The 19468-nt window shown below is 49.5% G+C and overlaps 2 protein-coding genes across 14 annotated transcripts in view; both read right to left on the bottom strand.

Moving 5' to 3' along the window:
* PAFAH2 (platelet activating factor acetylhydrolase 2) overlaps nt 1–17584 on the bottom strand; it is a 55325-nt gene extending 37741 nt beyond the window's left edge. For 7 of the 11 annotated variants that reach the window (XR_003433378.1, XM_027109623.1, XM_027109627.1 and 4 more), the window contains exons 1-2: nt 17299–17584; nt 7795–7801 (exon numbers count right to left, since the gene is read on the bottom strand). The gene's annotated coding sequence lies outside the window, so the exon portion shown is untranslated. Of the gene's footprint in view, nt 1–4947; nt 5006–7794; nt 7802–14053; nt 14162–14820; nt 14926–17298 lie in introns of those variants that run through there. The other 4 variants (XM_027109625.1, XM_027109632.1, XM_027109624.1 and 1 more) reach the window with 3 other exon arrangements.
* SLC30A2 (solute carrier family 30 member 2) overlaps nt 15102–19468 on the bottom strand; it is a 28750-nt gene continuing 24383 nt past the window's right edge. Inside the window, exons 9-11 of one of the 3 annotated variants that reach the window (XM_027109618.1) lie at nt 17591–17689; nt 17275–17354; nt 15102–15197 (exon numbers count right to left, since the gene is read on the bottom strand). In XM_027109618.1, the coding sequence (XP_026965419.1) occupies nt 17288–17354; nt 17591–17689 (166 nt within the window). In that variant the 3' untranslated portion in view covers nt 15102–15197; nt 17275–17287. Of the gene's footprint in view, nt 15198–17274; nt 17355–17578; nt 17690–19468 lie in introns of those variants that run through there. The other 2 variants (XM_027109622.1, XR_003433377.1) reach the window with 2 other exon arrangements.

Genomic DNA, 19468 nt, shown 5'->3' with positions numbered 1-19468 from the left:
TCAGTTACATACATATAAAATCACTGACCGAAACTATTAACTATAAAAGCACTTATGCTGAGCCTTGAAATATAAAGAAGATTTTAGAGGCAGGGGAGAAGGAAAGCATTTCTAGAAAGGACATAATGTAAGAGCAGAAAGGGATAGAGATACAGAAGAGTATAATGTGGGCAGAAAATCAAACAGGAGCCTTCAACATGGCAGGTGTGCATGCTCTGACTAGAAAACATTCCTGTAACTTGGCTGCTTCTTAAATTGGGGTTAATGCCACTGCTCTCCGTCCCTCTTCAATCACATCATCACAGCAGCATCACGCTTACTCTGTGCCAGGAACTACACCAAGTGCTTTACATACATATATTATTTAATTAAATCCTTACAACAATCCTCTGGGATATGTATTGTTATCCCATCTTACAGATAAGGAAACTGATGCTTAATAAAGTTAGGTAATTTACCCAAGAACATATAGCTAGCAAAGCCAGAATTTGATCATGGGCAGTGTGGCTGTGACAGTGGAGAATGTGATCAAACTTCTTGATATCCACTCTATCCTGCCCTCCTACACAGAAGCCTACACAGAAGTGATTTGGGTGGGGCTGATACCTCACTAACTTCTAGAGTTGGGCCAATCATCCCTTGGCATCCCCATCAGTATCCGGATGAAGAGTGGGCTCATGACATAAGTTGGTCCAACCAGAGTAAAGCCCAGGACTTTGGTTTGACGGTTGAGGGTGGAAAAGTTCTTTCTTGTTTTGAGCTAGAGTGATGTGCGGATATGAAGCCTTGAACTGTTGCAGCCACTCTGCTACCTTGTGGATGAAGCTACTTGTGGAGGATGGCATAGCTGAGAGAATCATAAAGAAATACAGTCATATTTGTGAAGACTGTAAGAATCTCTGGATTAGATTGTACCTGAAACCTGACCCAGTCCTAGACCTTCTAGTTACAAGAGCCAATAAATCCCCTTTTTTATTTAAACCAACTGGGTTTAGATTCTATTGCTTGAACCAAAAGCACCTAAACAGATACACTGAGTCCTGAGCCACATGTTCAGTCATTACATTATTCTGCTTTCTTTAAGATGCTCTGGGATGGATCAGAAAGTTCAGGTCAAAGCATGCCTGGGCAAGAAGAGAACTTAAGAGATCATTTCTCCTCACAGTCATCCTCTGCACCACCACCCCCCTCAGCCCAGTATATAAATGAGCTTTACTGATGAAGAAATCAAGGTTAAGAGGTTATGAGAGCTGCTCAAGAGGTTAAGTGAGCTGCTCAAGGTCACCAGAACTATTATAACACATAGATCTCCTCACTGCCAACTTCCAATTGTCTGATCTAATGGAAAAGCCCAGACAAGCAATAATACTAATGTCATTCTATTTAACTTTGGAAGATAATAAGTGATATTCTTTCTACTACAGACTTCTTCATTTTGTTTCTCTGAAGCAAATTTAAAAATAAACCTAATTCATTTTAAAAAGAAGCTAAGCCCCTGAGGCAGTCAGTGGACTATCCAACCAAAAGGAAGCTGAACGTGTGCTGCTTAGTCTCAGACCCTGACCTTTTCCCCTTGAAGGCAAATGTACAGAGGACCCACGGCGGGTTGGCAGGGGGCACAGGACATGACACCCACGTGACAATGAAGCAGCGGCAAGTTCTCACTGCCATAAAAGTGGGTCAGACAAAATACTGTGGGAGTTCCAAGAAGAAAGAGAGCTCCTTTAGCTTGGAAGTGGAGGGCAGGGGAAGATGGGAAGATTGACTTTCGAGTAGAAGAATGTGTGAGCAAAGGCACAGAGGTGAGAAAGCACACTTGAGAAACCTCGAGAAGTCTGTGATGGATGCAAGGTGAGAAAGGACGATGTGACCAGATTTGGAGGGTAGCAGTCCCTCAAGTGCTAGGCTAAGGAGTTGGAATCTACTCTGGAAATGAGGTCGTGGACATGGGAGATATAAAGTCTGAAAGACCCAAGTTTGAGGCCCAGCTCCTTCGCTGCCTAGCATTCTTACCTTGGGCAAGTTACCTGATCACTCTAAGCCTGATTCCCCATCTGTACAATGGGGATGCTACCCATCCTCATAAGGTTGCTATGGAGATAAAATGAAATAATGCATTTAAAGCACCTAGTGTAGTACCTGGCTCTTAGGAAGTATCCAGGAAATATTTGTTGATTGTGTGAAAAGTAGAAACAATAGGATCTGGCAACTAAGTGGATCTGGGGAGTTATGGGAGAGGGAAGAGCCAAAGATGAGTCAGGTTTCAACACTGCGTGACCAGAATGATAGTAGCTTCTTACAGGAAGAGATGTTGGTCTTAATCAGAACAGAGAACACTACGTGAGATAGGAATCAGGATGAGAGCACTTGAGAACAGAAGGGAAGCACAACTCTCTGGCAGTCCTGGAAAGTTTCTGGGAAGGTCATCAACTAAATTAAACTTGGAAATAAATAAAAACTAAAGAAGCTAATTGGCCAGAGTGAGGCTAACATGAAAAAGAATCTGCATTCCCTGGGCTCATACTGACTGATGCACAAGTAGAATGGGAAGATGGGAAAATCCAATCTGACTTGCAAATTTTGCCTAAGAAACATCCACACCGAGCATCCAGAGTTATTTCTAATAAATGCCATGGAATTCTCCAAGGAAATCAGCCCAGGTGTCTCTACCTTCTTTGGCTCACCTTATCTAAACAATTTGCGGTGGTGCCTGCCTAAAGGCCTCTCTACCCATCCAAACCTGTCCCAACCATCAAAGCCCAGTGAAATCTCTGGTCCTCTGTGAAGCTTTCCAAGTCCTTCCAACCTTCCCTCCTCTCAACTCTGAGTACTGTCTGCCTCCCTCACCTGATAACCGATCACAGGCTGCCTCAGGACAGCTCTTGAATTAGTACGTATTCTAGCAGTTTTCAATCAGTAACTTGCCTCCAATAAGTGGTCCACGTAGAATCTAGATCAGAAGTTCCTGAAACTATTATCACAATCAACTGGAAAACTTTTCAAAAATATAGGTTTTAGGGCCCCCATTGCCAGAGGTCAATTAGTTTATAAAGCTTCCCAAGCTTTCTGATCCCCAAGGTTCAAGAACCTCTGGTGCAGATGGTACCCAGGATTATTCTTTTATTCAGACGTGTGCATGCAGCAAGTATTTACTGAGTGTATATGGTATTCCAGCCCACCATTTTCATATTAATGAAATGATAATGACTGTGATACCACTTGGTTTAATCCCCAGGGCCACCTAGAAGCATGTTCCTGCCAGTTACTAGGCTTAATGCAGTGCCCTGCACATAACTGGTCTCAACAGTCAGTTTATCCAATGAATGCCACTTAATTTTTTACACATGTATGCCTTATCTCTTCAGATATACTACAGAAGTAGACTGTGTTTTACATTTCTTTGGAGTCCAAACCATCTATCCTCATGCTTTCTCCACATAGTAGGGACCCCAAAAATGCTTGCTTTATTTGGCTTTGATTTAAACCCTCTCAATTCTTTAATCTCTGTCTTTTTGATCTAAAAATTAGACTATATGGTATAGTGGGGGAAAAAAAGGCTTTGGTGACAGTCTGAACTCCACCTCCATCACTTAACTGGCTGTGTGACCTTGAGCAAGGTCCTTCAATTCTAAGTCTCTGATAACTTCTCCACATGGTAGAAATAATAAATCACTCATGAAGCTGCTGATGAGGATTAAATGAATGTATGTAAAGCACCTGACATATAGAAGGTACTATAACCATAACAAACTACATGACCTCTCTCAGCCTAAGTTCCCTATAAGTAAAATGAGGACATTTCATAAGTGAAAATTAATAAGAAAAGTGATATTGCCTAGGGCCTGGTACATTTTAAGTGCTCATAAAATGCTAGGAATTAATTAATAATGCTATGTCCCTCTTTCCTCATACCCAGGTAAGCTTTTTTTTTTTCCCGGGATTTTTGTGGTTTTCTGGATTAAACCCTTTGACAAAATGGTTTCTTTCCTCCTGGTCTTTTCGAGTCTGAGACACCCCTCCCAAAACCAGCGTCTACTAAACAGGCCCAGAAGAGCCCAGAGGGAACGGATAGGGCTTACACTGCAGCTGTCCATCTCCTGCTGGGGCCCCGTTTCCAGTGTTCAGGGACCACCCTTCTGCCAGCTGTGTGGACTTTTCATCACTGGCTATTTCAGGACAGAGTCCAAGACAAGCACTTCTCTGGGGCTTCCTGCCAGACAAAGCTCTCTGGAGTCTTAGAGCTCATTAGTCTGTGGTCTCTGGGGAAGTGAGGAACTAACATCCTGCTCTCAGAGAATGGAGACACCAAGTGCTCAGGGGCAGGTTTGAGCAACAAGGGGACAGAGCTATAAAAGGAGCCAAGATAAGAGTTTTTCAGAGCATTAATAATTATAGTAAAAATAATCTCTCGCTTGTGGAGGCTTTACAGTTTATAAAACACTTTCACACGTATTAGCTTATTGGCTCCACAACACTGCCTCAAGCTAAGACGGAGAGAGCAACTGTCATCTCCATTTCGTATTATGGGTTGACTTCCAGTCCTGGGCACTTCCGTGGATTGTGAAAGAAGGAATGGTGACCCTTCTTTCACTAGTATGAAAACCAGGAAACTGAGGGTAAGAGTGAAGCACATAAAAAGTGTGGAGCACAAAGAAGGCCACGTTTCAGAGAGGTGATGCCGTGGGCTCGGGGTGAAGCTGTGGGCTCCGAACGAGAGAGCTCACCGTGGGATTCCAGGGGCGCCGGGAGTGAAAGAGCAAGATGATAGTGGGAGAATAAAGGGTGAGGGCGGATATTGGAGGTGTTTCAGTAGGAAACAGAAAAGATAAAGGACTAATGTGGATTAGCCTGGGATTAAGACGAGAAAGCCCCCCAAACCGACCTGGAATGTGAGCAAGTCTTTAGACCCCTCAGTCCAGAATAGAAGCTTTCTCCAATCAAACTTACCCAGTCAAGTGGACCTCTCAGAAGCAACCCAAAAGGTCAACTCGACGGAAACGAGAAACTGCCCAGGAGCCAGTGGCCCTTTGGTAGTTGTAGTTTCTAGAACTCGAAATTAGCGCTTAAAACCATTTCCCGCCTCTCTGTCCGGAACTATAACTTCCGAGGTGCACCGCGCAAGATTGCACATTACGACCCGCCCCCCAGGACTACGATTCCCAGAGGTCTACACGGCCCCTCGTCTTGGTGTGAAACCGCCCAAAAGCCGGAATGCGGTGTGATTCCTCCCCCTGGTGGTCGAGGAGCCGCCACCACGATTACAAAGCCCGAGCGGAGGGTTACTGCTTATAGTCCCGGTTAGTAACCCTCCGCCTCACCGTTCCTCAAATAATTCCTGGGCGTGCCTGGAGATAACCTGGGCTTTGCTTTATTCTCAGGGCCGTGAGGAGAAGGTCTGAGCTTGTTTGGTTTTTTTTTTTGTTTTGGGTTTTTTTTTTTTTTTTTTGAGGTACGCGGGCCTCTCACTGTTGTGGCCTCTCCTGTTGCAGAGCACAGGCTCCGGCCGCGCAGGCTCAGCGGCCGTGGCTCACGGGCCCAGCCGTTCCGCAGCATGTGGGATCTTCCCGGACCGGGGCACGAACCCGTGTTCCCTGCATCAGCAGGCGGACTCTCAACCACTGCGGCAGCAGGGAAGCCCGTGAGCTTGTTTTGTGTTCTCCACATTGTGCTTCCAGTGAGAGTATAAGACTGATCATTCAAATTAAGGGCGCATTTCCCACCAACCTTACCTGTTCACACTTGTGGTATTCCATTGTCCTTCTTCAGAAACTCATGGCCAAGAACTGAGAGGAACCTGAGAGATTCCTCCCCGCCCCTCCGGCCCCAGCCGCTCCATCCATCCTCACTTTGCTGACACTATGCTGATTCTTAGGGACACACTGGTGTGTTCTTAGAAACACACAAGTTACTGTCGCTAACCTTGAAAGAATTCACAATCCAGCGGAGGATTCCGACAAATGAAGAATTACACGGTGATACGAGCTCTAATGGGGAAGACGCGAGGGGTTATAGGAGCCTTCTTGAAAGGCAGCACCTGCCCAGGCTTAGGAGAAATGGGATGGTGTCTTCAAGGTTTCTTGGAGATCTTAGAGAAATGTTAAAATTGAGAACTGAAGGAATAGGACTTAGCCAGGAGTACGGGGAGTATGAAGAATGTTTTACACTCTGGCTGGAGCACAGAGTGTGAGGGATGGGATAGAGAGGCACACCTGAGGAGGGAGGCAGGACTACATCCTCAGGAGTCTTGTAAACTTCCATAAGAAAACTGGATCATCCTGGCAGCTCAAAAACTTTCAAAAGGGCTTCCCTGGTGGCACAGTGGTTGAGAGTCCACCTGCTGATGCAGGGGACACGGGTTCGTGCCCCGGTCCGAGAAGATCCCACATGCCGCGGAGCGGCTGGGCCCGTGAGCCATGGCCGCTGAGCCTGCGCGTCCGGAGCCTGTGCTCCACAACGGGAGAGGCCACAACAGTGAGAGGCCCGCGTTCCACAAAAAAAAAAAAAAAAAAAAAAAACTTTCAAAGGCTTCCTACTACCTGCTGAAAAAGGTCCCAACTTCTCAGCTTGGCATTCAAGGTCCTCCCCAAACTGCAACCCCCACCCATCACCAAGACGTGCTCTGAAGTGTTGCTCCTGGCGTCCTCTGACAGGAATCGCCTTTCTTCGGCCCTGCCGCGCCCCCAGCTACGGTCACCTCCTCACCAGTCTCAAGATGTAGCAGGTTCTCATTGTTACCTCCACACTTCTTTTTTTTTTTTTTTTTTTGCGGTACACGGCGTCGCACTGCCGTGGCCTCTCCCGTTGCGGAGCACAGGCTCCGGACGCGCAGGCTCAGTGGTCACGGCTCACAGGCCCAGCCGCTCCGCGACATGTGGGATCCTCCCGGACCGGGGCACAAACCTGTATCCCCTGCATCGGCAGGCGGACTCTCAAACACTGCGCCACCAGGGAAGCCCATGCTTCAGGCTTCTTTAGACTCTCCTCTCCTCCTGACACTGTCACCACCACCATCCTTCCAGGAACCAAGATAAAGTCATCAGGAGAGAGTGATGGCAGCACCGCGTGTGGTAATCAAGCCCCAAATTTAATTAAAGCTGTGGTTGGTGGTGGTGACGGCAGAACATAAAAAGCTTACTGCAGATCAGAGATGGTTCTCTGGCTTATTAATCAGTGCTCTGCAACTGGCCCAGATTACCCAGGACTAACTAGAGTCCCTGGTCCTGAGAGGGACAGCTGGAGTTTGTTTCTCTGTCTCCTACTCCCAGACTAGGCCATACTGGGGACGTTTGCTGGCCAGCTAAGTTTTAAACTTCCCAGGTACAGGGATGTCACAGCCTCCTTTACCTCCTTTGTCACTGTTAGGAAGATCTACCTTGGGCCCAGACTCCTGTTGCAAAATAAAATACTTGAGTTCAATTGCATTCCATTCCAATCTAGTCTTTTGGGGGATAAACAACACAAACGCTTTAAGTTTTCAGCAAGTGGTTGATTTTCCAGGCTTTCATTATAGATCCCATCCTCCAACAGTTCAAGGATCTCTTCTGGTTGGCTACCATCCCACTCCAGCCTTTACCTTGTTGCTAAGTTACTTTAAGTTGGCATATGAGTGACCAGCTTTGGATTTCCTTTTCTCCCCACTACATGCTGAAGTTGGTGGACGACACTTTTTAAAATCAAACTATAATATGCATACAACAAAGTGTGTGAAGTGCACTAATACTAACCGTCCAGCTCAACCTTTTAAAAAAGAAAACATTTGATATAGCCATCACCTAGTTTGAAATGTAGAACATTTCCAATGCTCCCTGTCTCATGCCTCTTCTCTGTTTTCAATCACTCACCGCCCCCAGAGGGAGCCACTGTTTTTTGTTTCCTATCATCTCATTGGGACCCAGTTGGAGTCTGGGTGAATCCTCTTTTAACATCCTGTTAGCAGGTAGAGTGTATATGCTTAATAAAAATCAAGAACAATAACTGTCCTACTCTATTATTGTTACTATAATAACAGTAATAAGCACTAGAAATCAAGCAGTGAATAGAGAGATTAATTCCCTACCCACATGGTGCTTTCATTCTATTGAGGGGAGACAGATAATAAGCGAGCATATAACCAAGATAATTGCATACCATTAAGTGCTCTAAAGGAAATAAGATGCTTTGATGGAGAATAAAAGGAGTGAGCTACTCTCAGTAGGATGGCCAGGGAAGGATTCTCTGAGGAGCTGGCATCTGAGCTGAGCCCAACCTACCACTGAGCTCAGCTGCCCTAATACCTCCCATTTCTTGATTATCTACTATGTATCAGACATGTCATTAGCAACTTCCAAATCCTTTACCTCATTTAGTCCTCCTGGGAAGTATGTCATATTCTCTCTATTTTTCAGACAAGAAAACAGAGGCTCAAAGAGGTAGTAGCAGTCAATGTGGATACCAGCCTCATAGCCCCTCATCCCTTCTCTGAGCCCCCGTGTGTGGTGGTTTCCAGCAGCTGAGAGCCTCTGCACTCAAAGTCCCACTTGTGTCTGCTTCCTTGCCCGAGGGCTGTCTTAGGCATCTATGAACCAGGAACGAGAGGCAAGTGCTACCCACCCCAAGGGCAACCTTCGGCCATGATGGAAGCTGATGACTCCCCATCCTTAGATAGGATGATTCTGAGGTGCATTTCACACTGTCTCTTGAGTTTCCATGGGGAGCTGAGCCCAGGGGCTCACAGCACTAAGCTGCACATTAGTGCTCCCCTCCCTGTGTCTTCTCCATGCTCTAACTTCTGCTTCTTGAAATCACCTCCCAAATAGACTACAAGCACCCAAGTCTCAGGGTCTGCTTTTGGGGGAACTCAAGCCACCCCCTTGCTCCAAGCACAGAAAAGTGCTTGGGGACATAACATTCTCGAACTGTGCCACGCCCTGTCACCCTCTATGCCTTTGCACGTGCTGTCTCCTCTGCCGAAACATGTGTTGAATCCGTTGTGGTCCATCCAATGTCCACGACACTCCATCCCTGCCACCCTCCCCCTGATGAACTCCAGCTGCTAGTGTCCAGCACTGGTAAGAATCATGTTTGTGCCAAGTGCCTGGCAAACCCTATCTCATTCAGTTGACACAGAGATTCTGAGACATCGGTAGTACCATTCCTGATTTGCAGGTCAGGAAACAGATTCACAGAGGCCAGGAGACCTACCCAGGTTTTATAGTTAAAGACTGGCAAAGCCAGGACAAAGGGAATTCCATGGAGGTCAAGTGGTTAGGACTCCGTGCTTCCACTGCAGGGGGCACAGGTTCGATCCCTGGCTGGGGAGCTAGGATCCCACAAGCCACGCAGCATGGCCGAAAAATTAATAAACAAAAATTTAAAATCCAGGACCAAAATGCAGATCTACATATTCTACTGCCTTAGCCCTTGGCTGGAGAGAAAGGATAGGAATCGGGGTCTCTAGAGTTGTTCCAGCATTTCCCCTCTCAGAGAGGGGCCTAAATAAACAGCTGAGGGATGCCACCCCACCCCGACCCCGAGGTAGTCACCAGAGCCTCAGCTGGGAGGAGCAGAGACTATGGAGCCCAGAGGAAGGAGGCCAGGTTGAGGGGGCTTCCTACAAACAAAGAGGCTGGACATTCTGCCCCGCCCCCGCCCCTGGGAGGGGAAAACTGGTGAAGGCATTACTCTTTCTATTTTCTGGCTCCTTCCATGGCTTTGGGAGTTTACTTGGCCTTGGCAATGGCCTGCTTCTCAGAATCTCTCATCAAAAATGAATCTCGGAGGCTAGGCCAGTTCTGGGACACCAAGAAGCCGAGGGAGGCCTGAATGCCCACTCTTAATCTTCTCTTCCAGGCCCTCAGTCTTGTTATCAACAAGCCCATCAAATGCCTGGTAAAGGCCCACCAGCCTGCAGAACACAAGCTGGCTAGGTGAGTACCAAGTTCTCAAGGGAGGTTGGGGAAAATGGGGGTGTGGTGGGGTGGAACCCTTATCAACAATGCCATGTCATTCCCTGCTTAAAATCCTCCTCGGACTGCTGTCAGGCTCCACAACAAAAGCTGCAGTCCTTCCAGAAGTGCAGAAGACCTTCAAGGTCTGGACCAACTTCCTTCAGCCTGTCAGATTCACTCCTCCTTCTCATCCAAAGTGACAAGCTCGTCCCTAGACAGCCGTGCACTCAGCCACCTCCATGCATTTGTTTGTGCTTTTTCCATTTTGCTTGTGCTGTGTCTTCCTGGTCTGCTCTCTGTCTAATCTTTCAAACCCAGCAGAGATGTCACTTTCTTTGGGAAATCCTTCCTGGCTGAATCCCCCTGTGCTTCCCTAACACTCACTGGCGTCCCCGTAACAGCACACATAACAATACAATGAAGTGACCTGTGTGCCTGTCTCCTCTGAACAGGACCATGGCTCCTTGAGGGCATGGATGCCATCTTATTCATCACTGTGGGCCTAGCACAGCATCTGCCACAGTGGGTGTTGGTTAAAAGAATGAGCGAATAAGAGGCACCCAGAGTGGAGGCTGCAAACATGAATGCCTTCAGGGTCCAAGCAAGTCAGGTAAATTGGTGTAAGACAGTAGGGAGCAGGAGGGACTGTGGCAAACTTGACAGTGATTGGCTTGCCCAAAGGAATTCAAATTTGATTAAAGAACACAGGTGGGTAAAACCTGGCCTCTATTCAAAACAATAGTAATAATAATAGTTATTGTAAACTTACTCTGCAGCAGGAGATAAGGTGCAGTGGTTCAGAGTATAGGCTCTGGAAATGGGCTGCTGGATCTGAATCCCAGCTCTCCTGCCTGTTAGCTGTGAGACTTTGGTCATGTCCCTGAACTCTCTGAGCCTCAGTTTCCTCACTTGCAAAATGGAAATAATAATAATACCTACCTTATAGGGTTGTTGTGAGGATTCAAAGAGTGAATACTTGAAAAGGACATAAAATGGTGCCTGGCACATAGAAAACACCCAAGAAGTGCTAGCTATCACTCTTCCCTGATGGTGAGTGCTCAGAGAAGGCCTCCCTGAGGAGGTGACATGTAAACTGAGCCCTGCATGTCAATAAGGAGCCACCCATGATGAGCTCTGAGAGAAGAACGTTCCAGGCAGAGGGGACAGCCAGGTGAAGGGTCCTAAGGTGGAAATGGCTTTGCTGGGTCTGGAGCATCGTGTCTGGGGAGGGGGGCAGGAGACAATGTCTTGAGGGCAGGCAGGGCCCAGATCTTGGAGGGCCTTCTAAGCTGTGGAAAGAAGCCTGGATTTTGTTCTTGTGTGATGGAAGCCACTGGGGGAGTTTGTTTCAAAATATAGGTTTTATTATTATTTAGGTACAGTGAGGCCAACAGACCAGGAGACAACTGCCATTGGAAAGACAGTTCATTATACTCACAGAACCCAAGAGGAGGAGGCGCACCATGCCACTGGGGCAGGGCGGTGGCGGGGGGGCACATGGGGAAGCACCAGGGTTGGTCAGGAGGCAGAGGGAGGGAGGGGAAAACACAGGCAAGGGTCTTGATTGTGGTTTCCATGGGAGGAGTGCGTGAGGCCGCAAGCAGTCTTAGAATTGGCTGGATTAATAATTTCAGTGGGCTCTGGGCATGAGGCTGTCTCCAGTTGCCTGGTACCTGACCCTGTGATGCATAAATCAGGGGAGTAGTGGCCCTGAGTGTGAGAGCCCAGTAGCGGAGGTGACGGGGTATAGGCTCTGGACTGGGTAGTTTGCATTTGAAAGGCAAGCTCAAGGGTGAGTTTTTACTATCTATAGGAATTGGCTACCCTGGGAGGGGCAGTCCCTCCAGGGTCAGCAAGGCCCTGGTGCGAAACATCAAAACACAGAAACTAAAAAGACATGGCTAATACAGAGTTACAGCCAAGGGGAGATGGGGTTTACATTTTAACAGGTCCTCTGGCTGCTGTGAGGAGACAGTGTTTTAGTGAGACAAGAGGAAAGCAGAGACCAGAGGCCAATGCAATGACCCAGGTGCAAAATGATGGTGGCCTGGACTTTGGAGGGTGCAGGGGAGTGGGAGCCCGCTAACATCAGGGTCTGTATGGAGGCGGGGCTGCAGGACCTGATAGACATCCAATGAGGATGCCTTTAGGTTACAAGAGGCAATCGTAGCCCATCCTGATTTTATTTCTGGGGTTCACGCCTGTGTTTCCTTCCCCAGTTATGAACTGTACTATCTCACTCTTTTGATGTTAATGGCACAGTAAAGGGGTTCTAGGAGATACTTCTGGATTAGAGATTGAAACAAAGTGTCCAACATAGTGCCAGGCACATAGTAAGTTCTCAACAAATTGATAGCCTTTTCTTCCTTGAGGGAAAGCAGAAAGCCCAGCAGATCTGATGTCAAACAGACTGCAGTTTGGTCCCAGCTCTATCACTCACTAGCTGGGTGGCCCTAGACAACTGATTTCACCTCTGCATCCCCCTTCCCTAGTCTGGAAGCAGAGATAAGAGTCCCTCGATCTTCTGGTGCTTGTAAGAATTAAACGAGGCGATGTATGTCAGGGGCTCCATCAATTACAGCAATAATTATCACATATTATGGAATGCCAGTCTAAGCCAGGCTCCCGAGGTGGGGCCCAGACTCCAGAAAAATGGGTCTGAGGCCCCTTCAACGCCTCCTCGGGGCCCACCTCTGGGCCTGATCCCTGCCCCCAGCTCCCACCCCTCTGCTGAGCATCGCCTCAAAGAGCCAGCTGAAAGCTGTTTACTCCGCCAAGCAGCATCCCTGGGGAGGAAGGAGAGGACAAATAAATCTTCCTGCCTTGGCTTTGGAAAGCCGGCTGTCAATTACCTGGGGTTCCAAGCAGCCTGCCTGCTAGGTAAACATTTGCCAAGCTGGCCCCAATGATTAACCACTTGGCACCCAGGGCTGAGGTGGACGTGTCCAGGTATGGGCAGCTCTGGGAGGCTCCAGAAACTAGGGGAGACTGGGCATGGCTTCTGGAGCCTTCAGAGAGGGTCTAATTCAGGTGAAATATTCAGAAGGATGGCACAGAATGACTTCAGAACTAGGGTTAGAAATCGACTTTACTTGGCCTGTCCAAATCTGCTGTCCCCTAGCCCCTACCCTGAACCCTTGGCCCAGGAATACAGGCCCCAAAGGAACAGCCAGAGCTCAGAGCTCAGCCTGTGGTTTCCAGCAGGTGTCCTGTTTGTGAGGGGCTGGACCAGAGATGCCTGCTCACCTCAGTCTCCTCTGACTTTCTCCGGATAACAGAAACCCACCCTGCGGGGAGCAGAGGCCTGCTTCCCAGGGGAGGGGAGACCAGACCCTGGGCCAGGTCTAGGTGTGGCTGGTTAGAAGATAGCCTAGGGGTGGCTATAATTATTCACATGTGTGCATACCTGTAGAGTTTGCCAAGCACTTTCCCACCTGTTGTCTCATTCAAGGAGCTCCACAATAAACCTGTGAAGCAGGAAACAGCGTGCCCCTCCAACCTGTGATGCATTGGTTCAAATCCAGGTTCTGTTACTCCCTGGCTGTGAAGGCTTGGAGCAATCACTTCACCTCTCTGAACCTCATTAACCTCACAGGGGGTGAATAGCTGCCCTGGCAGTTTTGCTGTGAGGCTTAAATGAAATCATGGATATAAAGAGCTCAACAGGGACTTCCCTGGTGGCACAGTGGTTAAGAATCCACCTGCCAACGCAGGAGACACAGGTTCGATCCCTGGTCCGGGAAGATCTCACATGCCTCAGAGCAACTAAACCCGTGCGCCACAACTACTGAGCCCATGCGCCACAACTACTGAAGCTCGCGCACCTAGAGCCCATGCTCTGCAACAAGAGAAGCTACTGCAATGAGAAGCCTGCGCACCACAAGGAAGAGTAGCCCCCATTCGCCGCAACTACAGAAAGCCCCCGCGCAGCAACAAAGACCCAACGTAGCCAAAAATAAATAAATAGAGTTCAACAGTGCCTGGCACGTGGTCAGCAAATCTGTAAGCCGCTTCCTCGAATTCCTCATTTTACAGAAGAGGAAAATGAGGCCCAGTGAGCTGTCAACTCTTAGTCTTCTAAATATTAAAAAAAAAAAAAAATTATTCTACAAATGCGTAGTGAGCACCTGTCAAAGTTGTATTTCACTCATTCATGAGGAGACTCTCAGGATGACAAAGCTGGTTCAGAGGACTCATTGATAATAGTCAGCAAAGCACAGAGAAGGCTGAAATAAGATTGCTAGTCAGATTCCCAACTGGCAAATGCCCTATAGTGCATGCCTATAATCTTCAGGGTGATCTCTACTGGTCAGAAATCATTTGTATCACTATTGGACAAAAATCCTTTGTATCTTATCTGTTTTCTACAAGTTAGCATCTTAGTTCTCAGGCTTATAAAATACCTGGATCCTAATACATAGGGAGTCACATGACCCCCGGGGGCTTGCTAGAAGATGCCCCAATGGACAGACGAAGGTCAAGCAGTCGTCCCATTGCCTCACTTCCAAGTTCGTATACTTTTCCTTAACAAAGTCAAGTCTTGACAGGATGGGAAAGGGAAGGATTGACCTGCAACCTATATCAGGATAACTTCTGAGTAAGAATTCCAGACCTTTTTGCTCTGGAAAGCCTAGTCCTGCTACCATGTTAGGTTGAGAGTGAGAAATGGAAGGCCCAGAAAAAAGGATGTGACTTGTCCAAGGTCACAAGCTGTGCCTGGGGGAGAAGCAGAGGCCAGACCTGCTTTCCCCAACTCCCCTCCCCGGGTCCCCTGGGCTGCTCCTCTGGCCCTCCCCCAGGTGCGGTCCAGGTGTGAGTTGGCGCTGTGGGCAGACAACTGCATCCTGCATCTGTCCGCTCTGCATGCTGGTGGTGCCTAGAGGGGCAGACTCACTTTAGCTGGAGCTGGACAGATATTGCAGGGCCCTGTGGGGATTCACCACAGTTTGGGATTATCTGTGCTCCAGCAAGTGAGAGCTGAAACCCCAGAGTCTCCCGCAGCCTCCAGCCCCCGCTCTTGCTAATTCTGTAGTGAGACACCCAGATGGCTCAAAGAGGGAGGAAAAAACAGCAGCAGATAAGACGAAGCAGATGGGTTTCCACGGTGATTGCGTCCTGGAGCTCCGAGTGTGTTCTTTCTTCCAGAACAGAGATGGGGATGCAGCAGGAAGAACACAGGCACAGGAAGGAAAATCCAAGTCCTGGTCCCAATCTACCCAGATGGACAGCTTGATGCCCCTTGTGCAAGTCATCTCACTGCCCTGGGGCCTGAGGGGGGAGAGAGGACATCATTTGTTAGGTGCCTGAGGGTCAGGCCTGGTGTTTTTTGTTTGTTAGTGTGTTTTTTAATTTATCTTATTTATTTTTGGCTGCACTGGGTCTTCGTTGCTGTGCACAGGCTTTCTCTAGTTGCAGCGTGAGGGGGCTGCTCTTCGTTGAGGTGCACAGGCTTCTCATTGCGGTGGCTTCTCTTGTTGCGGAGCACGGGCTCTAGGCACGCGGGCTTCAGTCAGTAGTTGTGGCTCGCAGGCTCTAGGCACGCCGGCTCAGTAGCTGTGACAAAGGGGCTTAGTTGCTCCGCAGCATGTGGAATCTTCCCGGACCAGGGCTCGAACCCATGCCCCCTGCATTGGCAGGCGGATTCTCAACCACTGCGCCACCAGGGAAGTCGCCCAGGCATGGTGTTTTGAATGCCAAACATTCATGATCTCACGTAATCCTCTTCCCAGCGAGCCTTTGAGGAAGGAGCTATTACCACCATTTACAGATGAAGAAGCAGAAGCACAGAGAGGTAAAGTCGCTTGCACGGGAACACAAGCTTGCTAAGTGCTCTTAACCACAGCACTATACAGGGCTCCAGGCCCCTTCCTCCTGGGAGACTAGATATAGTCCTTCTGGAGATTTCAGGCCCAACCCAGAGGAGGAAGGCCAGGAGGGAGGCAGACTCAGGGTGCAAAGAGGGAACACTTCAGATCAAACAGTGATGCTAGCGCCCATTTTCTACCTGGGCACCTTGGCCTGCATGACACCTGGCACTTCAGGCAGGAAGAAACCCCACGCTCAGGCAGCCCCCAGGCAGCGTGACGCCGCCATGGCAATGAAACAAACACCGTAGTGCTCAGAGCTCCGGGATGCCGTCCAGAGCACCTCCTTATCCTCAAATCCACATAAAGGCCTTCTTCAACCTTGCCCTGCAGGAAGCAAGGCTTCTGCCTCATCCCAGAAGCCTCTGAACCAGGCGCCAGGCCTTCTCTTCCTCCTCCTCCTATTCACGGCTGTCCTCTCCTTCCTGCCCTTCCCGCTCCCCTCTCCCCAAAGTGTTGGCTTCTGTCCCATTGATCAGAGCCCAAGTATGGGACGGGAACTCCTGGAGGCTTTGATGAGCCCTAAAGAGCCCGATGGAGGCCCTGGAGCCCTTGGCAGAGCCCAGAGATGTACTTTTAGGATGAGCCCAGTGCAGTCCTGCCTGCCAGGATGCCCTGCCTCCTCTTCCTCCATCCAAGGCCCAGGGCAACTCTGTGACTCACTTTTGGACAAGCCTAGGCCCCGGCTGGCCCCCTGCAGACATGAAAGTAGGAGAGGCCTTGTGTAGAGATGCAAGTGTGGGTGTGCGCACGAGCCAGCCAGAGTGTTCAGGGCCGGCGGTGGGAGAGCTGGAACAGTATCAGGGTCCCCGCAAGCCCCTCACCAGCTGGCCTTGGCCTCCTACCCTCCCAACTTTGTCCATCATCCATTTATTCACTCATTCAACAAGCATTTCTTGGCCATTTATTCTATGAATGCTGGAATTAAAAGTATGAATGGGGGCTTCCCTGGTGGCACAGTGGTTAAGAATCCACCTGCCAATGCAGGGGACACGGGTTCAAGCCCTGGTCTGCGAAGATCCCACATGCCGCGGAGCAACTAAGCCCATGCGCCACAACAACTGAGCCCGCGCTCTAGAGCCCGTGAGCCACATCTACTGAAGCCCGCGTGCCTAGAGCCTGTGCTCCGCAACAAGAAGCCACCACAGTGAGAAGCCGCGTACCGCAGCAAAGAGTAACCCCTGCTCGCCGCAACTAGAGAAAGCCCGTGTGCAGCAACGAAGACTCAATGCAGCCAAAAATTAATTAATTAATTAATTTTAAAAAAGGAAAAGATGAATGGAACACAACTCCTAGCCTCAGAACCGAAGTCCTGACCTTCCTCCCCAAATTGGCTTCCCGCTCAGTTCATCTCAGTTGACGGGAGCTCCATCTTGCCTGTGGCTCACGCCCAACCTCACATCCAACCCGTCAGCAAATCCGTTGTTTTTCCCTGGCTCAAAATATATGCAGAAAATAATTATTTCTCAACCCTTTCACCCATGGTCCAAACCACCATCAGGGCTCACCTGCTCTCTGCTTCTGTCTCTGCTGCTGTGTCAGCCTCTCAGCTGGAGTCCGAGCGGTGCTATGGAAACAAGGTTAGATCAGGCTTTGCACAGGGCAGGAAGACTCCCCACCCAGAGCCTGTGCCCTGGCGGAATGACCTTCCCCTAGAAACATCCTCCGCTCACTCCCTCACCTCAAAGGTCAGCTTTTCAGGGAGGCCTGCCTCTAACAGTGAACGTTGCATTTAACATTGCAGGCCCTCCCCTTCTCCAGAGCATCATTGCCAAATATCAAGTGAGATATTTTACTTATCTGTTACGTTCATTGCTGATTTTCTCTCTCAGGAAAGGAAGCGCCACCAGATCACTCCCTGAGGACCCGGCTGGCTCACAGCAGTGGCACATTAAGTAGCTGTGGAACGAGTGAAAGAGTGACTTGTGGGGTGACCCGTAGGAAAAGCTGACCCTGCCTCCACTTCTGCCATTTCCTGTCTGTCCCTACACAGGCAGCTGCAGTGATGTCATTGCCTCAGACGCCTTTTATGGCCCCCTGGGTTAGGCAGCCCCTCTGAGCACTCCCACAGTCCCCCTTCCCTCGTCCTGTAATTGCTTGGTTACTGGTCTCTCTTTCCCTGGGACAGTGAGCCTGGGAGGGTGGGACTGTGCTTCTAGCTCAGGAGGTGGAATGGTGCAGAAGTTAAAGGAACGGATGGCCTGGGTCTAAATCCAGGCTGAGGTGTGGGGGGAATGAATCAAGTTACCTAAGCTCCCTGGGCCTCCATTTCCTCATCTGGAAAATGGGGATAATAATAGTATCTCCCTCAAAGCCCTCACAAGAGAGGATTGAATAAGCTAATGCACTGGCACTCAGAGCCATGCGTGGCACATACTAAGTATAATATGAACGTTAGCTATTATTGTTCTTCAATATTGCATCCGCAGTGCCTGGCACAAAACCTGACCCATATTTAGTGCTCATTAAGTATTTGCTGGATAAATGAATGAATGAGTACAGGCACAGAGGATGAAGAAATGGCATGAGAACCTAGAGAAGCTCTGTAACACAGCCGGAGGATAGTTAGGGAAACTTCCTACAGGAAGGGAGCCCTGGCTGATCCCCGTAGGGTGAGGAGGAGTTAGCAGAGGAAGGTGAAAGGCAGGAGCAGCACATGCAACGGCCCCTCTTCACGGGAGAGAACCCAATGTGCGCAGGAAAGTCGGCCCCTCACCTAGTGACTGACCCTGTAGAGCAAGGAGGTCAGATTCCCCCTCTGTTGGCCATTTTGAGGACTTTCTTGGGTGTATGAACTGTGCCCCACCCCAGACTGGCTGCCCACTGAGAGGATAACATTCCCATGGTAGCTCCCTCATCAGATCAGCGGCCCTCTGAGATCAGAGGAAGGCAAGAAGGCAGGAGGCTGCCACTTGTTGAGGGACACCCACAGGGTAGGCCTAGCTTTGACCAGGCTACTGTCTCATGGCAGATATTATTATTGCCTTCCTAGAGAAGAGGGGGCAGAGGCCCAACATCATCCAGCCAGTAAGAGGTGGAAGCAGAGTCCACTCCAGCTCTGCCGGGCTCGCTGTGGCTGCCTTCGTCAGACTGGGGCTTCCGGCAGGCAGAGTCTCTCTCTCTCATCATTTCAGCGATTCCTCAGTGGGTGACATCACCCATTCCTGACTTCCCTCATAGAGCACAGACCCAAGAACTGAGCAGGGGGGGAAACCCTCAGTGGGGTGTGGACTAATGGAGAGTCCGTTCACCCTCAGAAGGAACTCCCCATATGAACTGGAGTAAGCATCCGGTCCTACAGACCCTTCCCACAGAGCTCCAGGCAAGGGCTGACCTGTGCGCCTGAGTGTAAGGTGCCACGAACGGGCCTGAAAAAGCTGGAGCTGGAGCTGGATAGGACTGGTGGAGGGTGAGGGCGGGGCAGCTGAAGGAAGAGGGACCAATCCTGGGAATAGCTGGGAGCACCTTGCCCAGTACCAGCCCCCCAGCCCCTTGACACCTCACTTATCTCATCTGTTGATGGAAGGGGTTAAGTGGAGAGCCTGCCTACCAGCCAGGAGCGAATCCCGCATCTGTGGTGACCAGTGGCAAGCTCTAAGGACTCAGGTCAGGAGCTCTGGGTTCAAATCCCCACCCTGCCACTCCTTAGCTGGGTCACCTTATAAGATACCATCCCCT

The sequence above is a fragment of the Aethalodelphis obliquidens genome, unplaced genomic scaffold, assembly GCF_003676395.1.
Source record: "Aethalodelphis obliquidens isolate GAN/ISIS:26980383/991018 unplaced genomic scaffold, ASM367639v1 scaffold9, whole genome shotgun sequence".
Lineage (NCBI taxonomy): Eukaryota > Metazoa > Chordata > Mammalia > Artiodactyla > Delphinidae > Aethalodelphis > Aethalodelphis obliquidens.
This window is presented reverse-complemented; position numbering and strand designations above follow the sequence as displayed.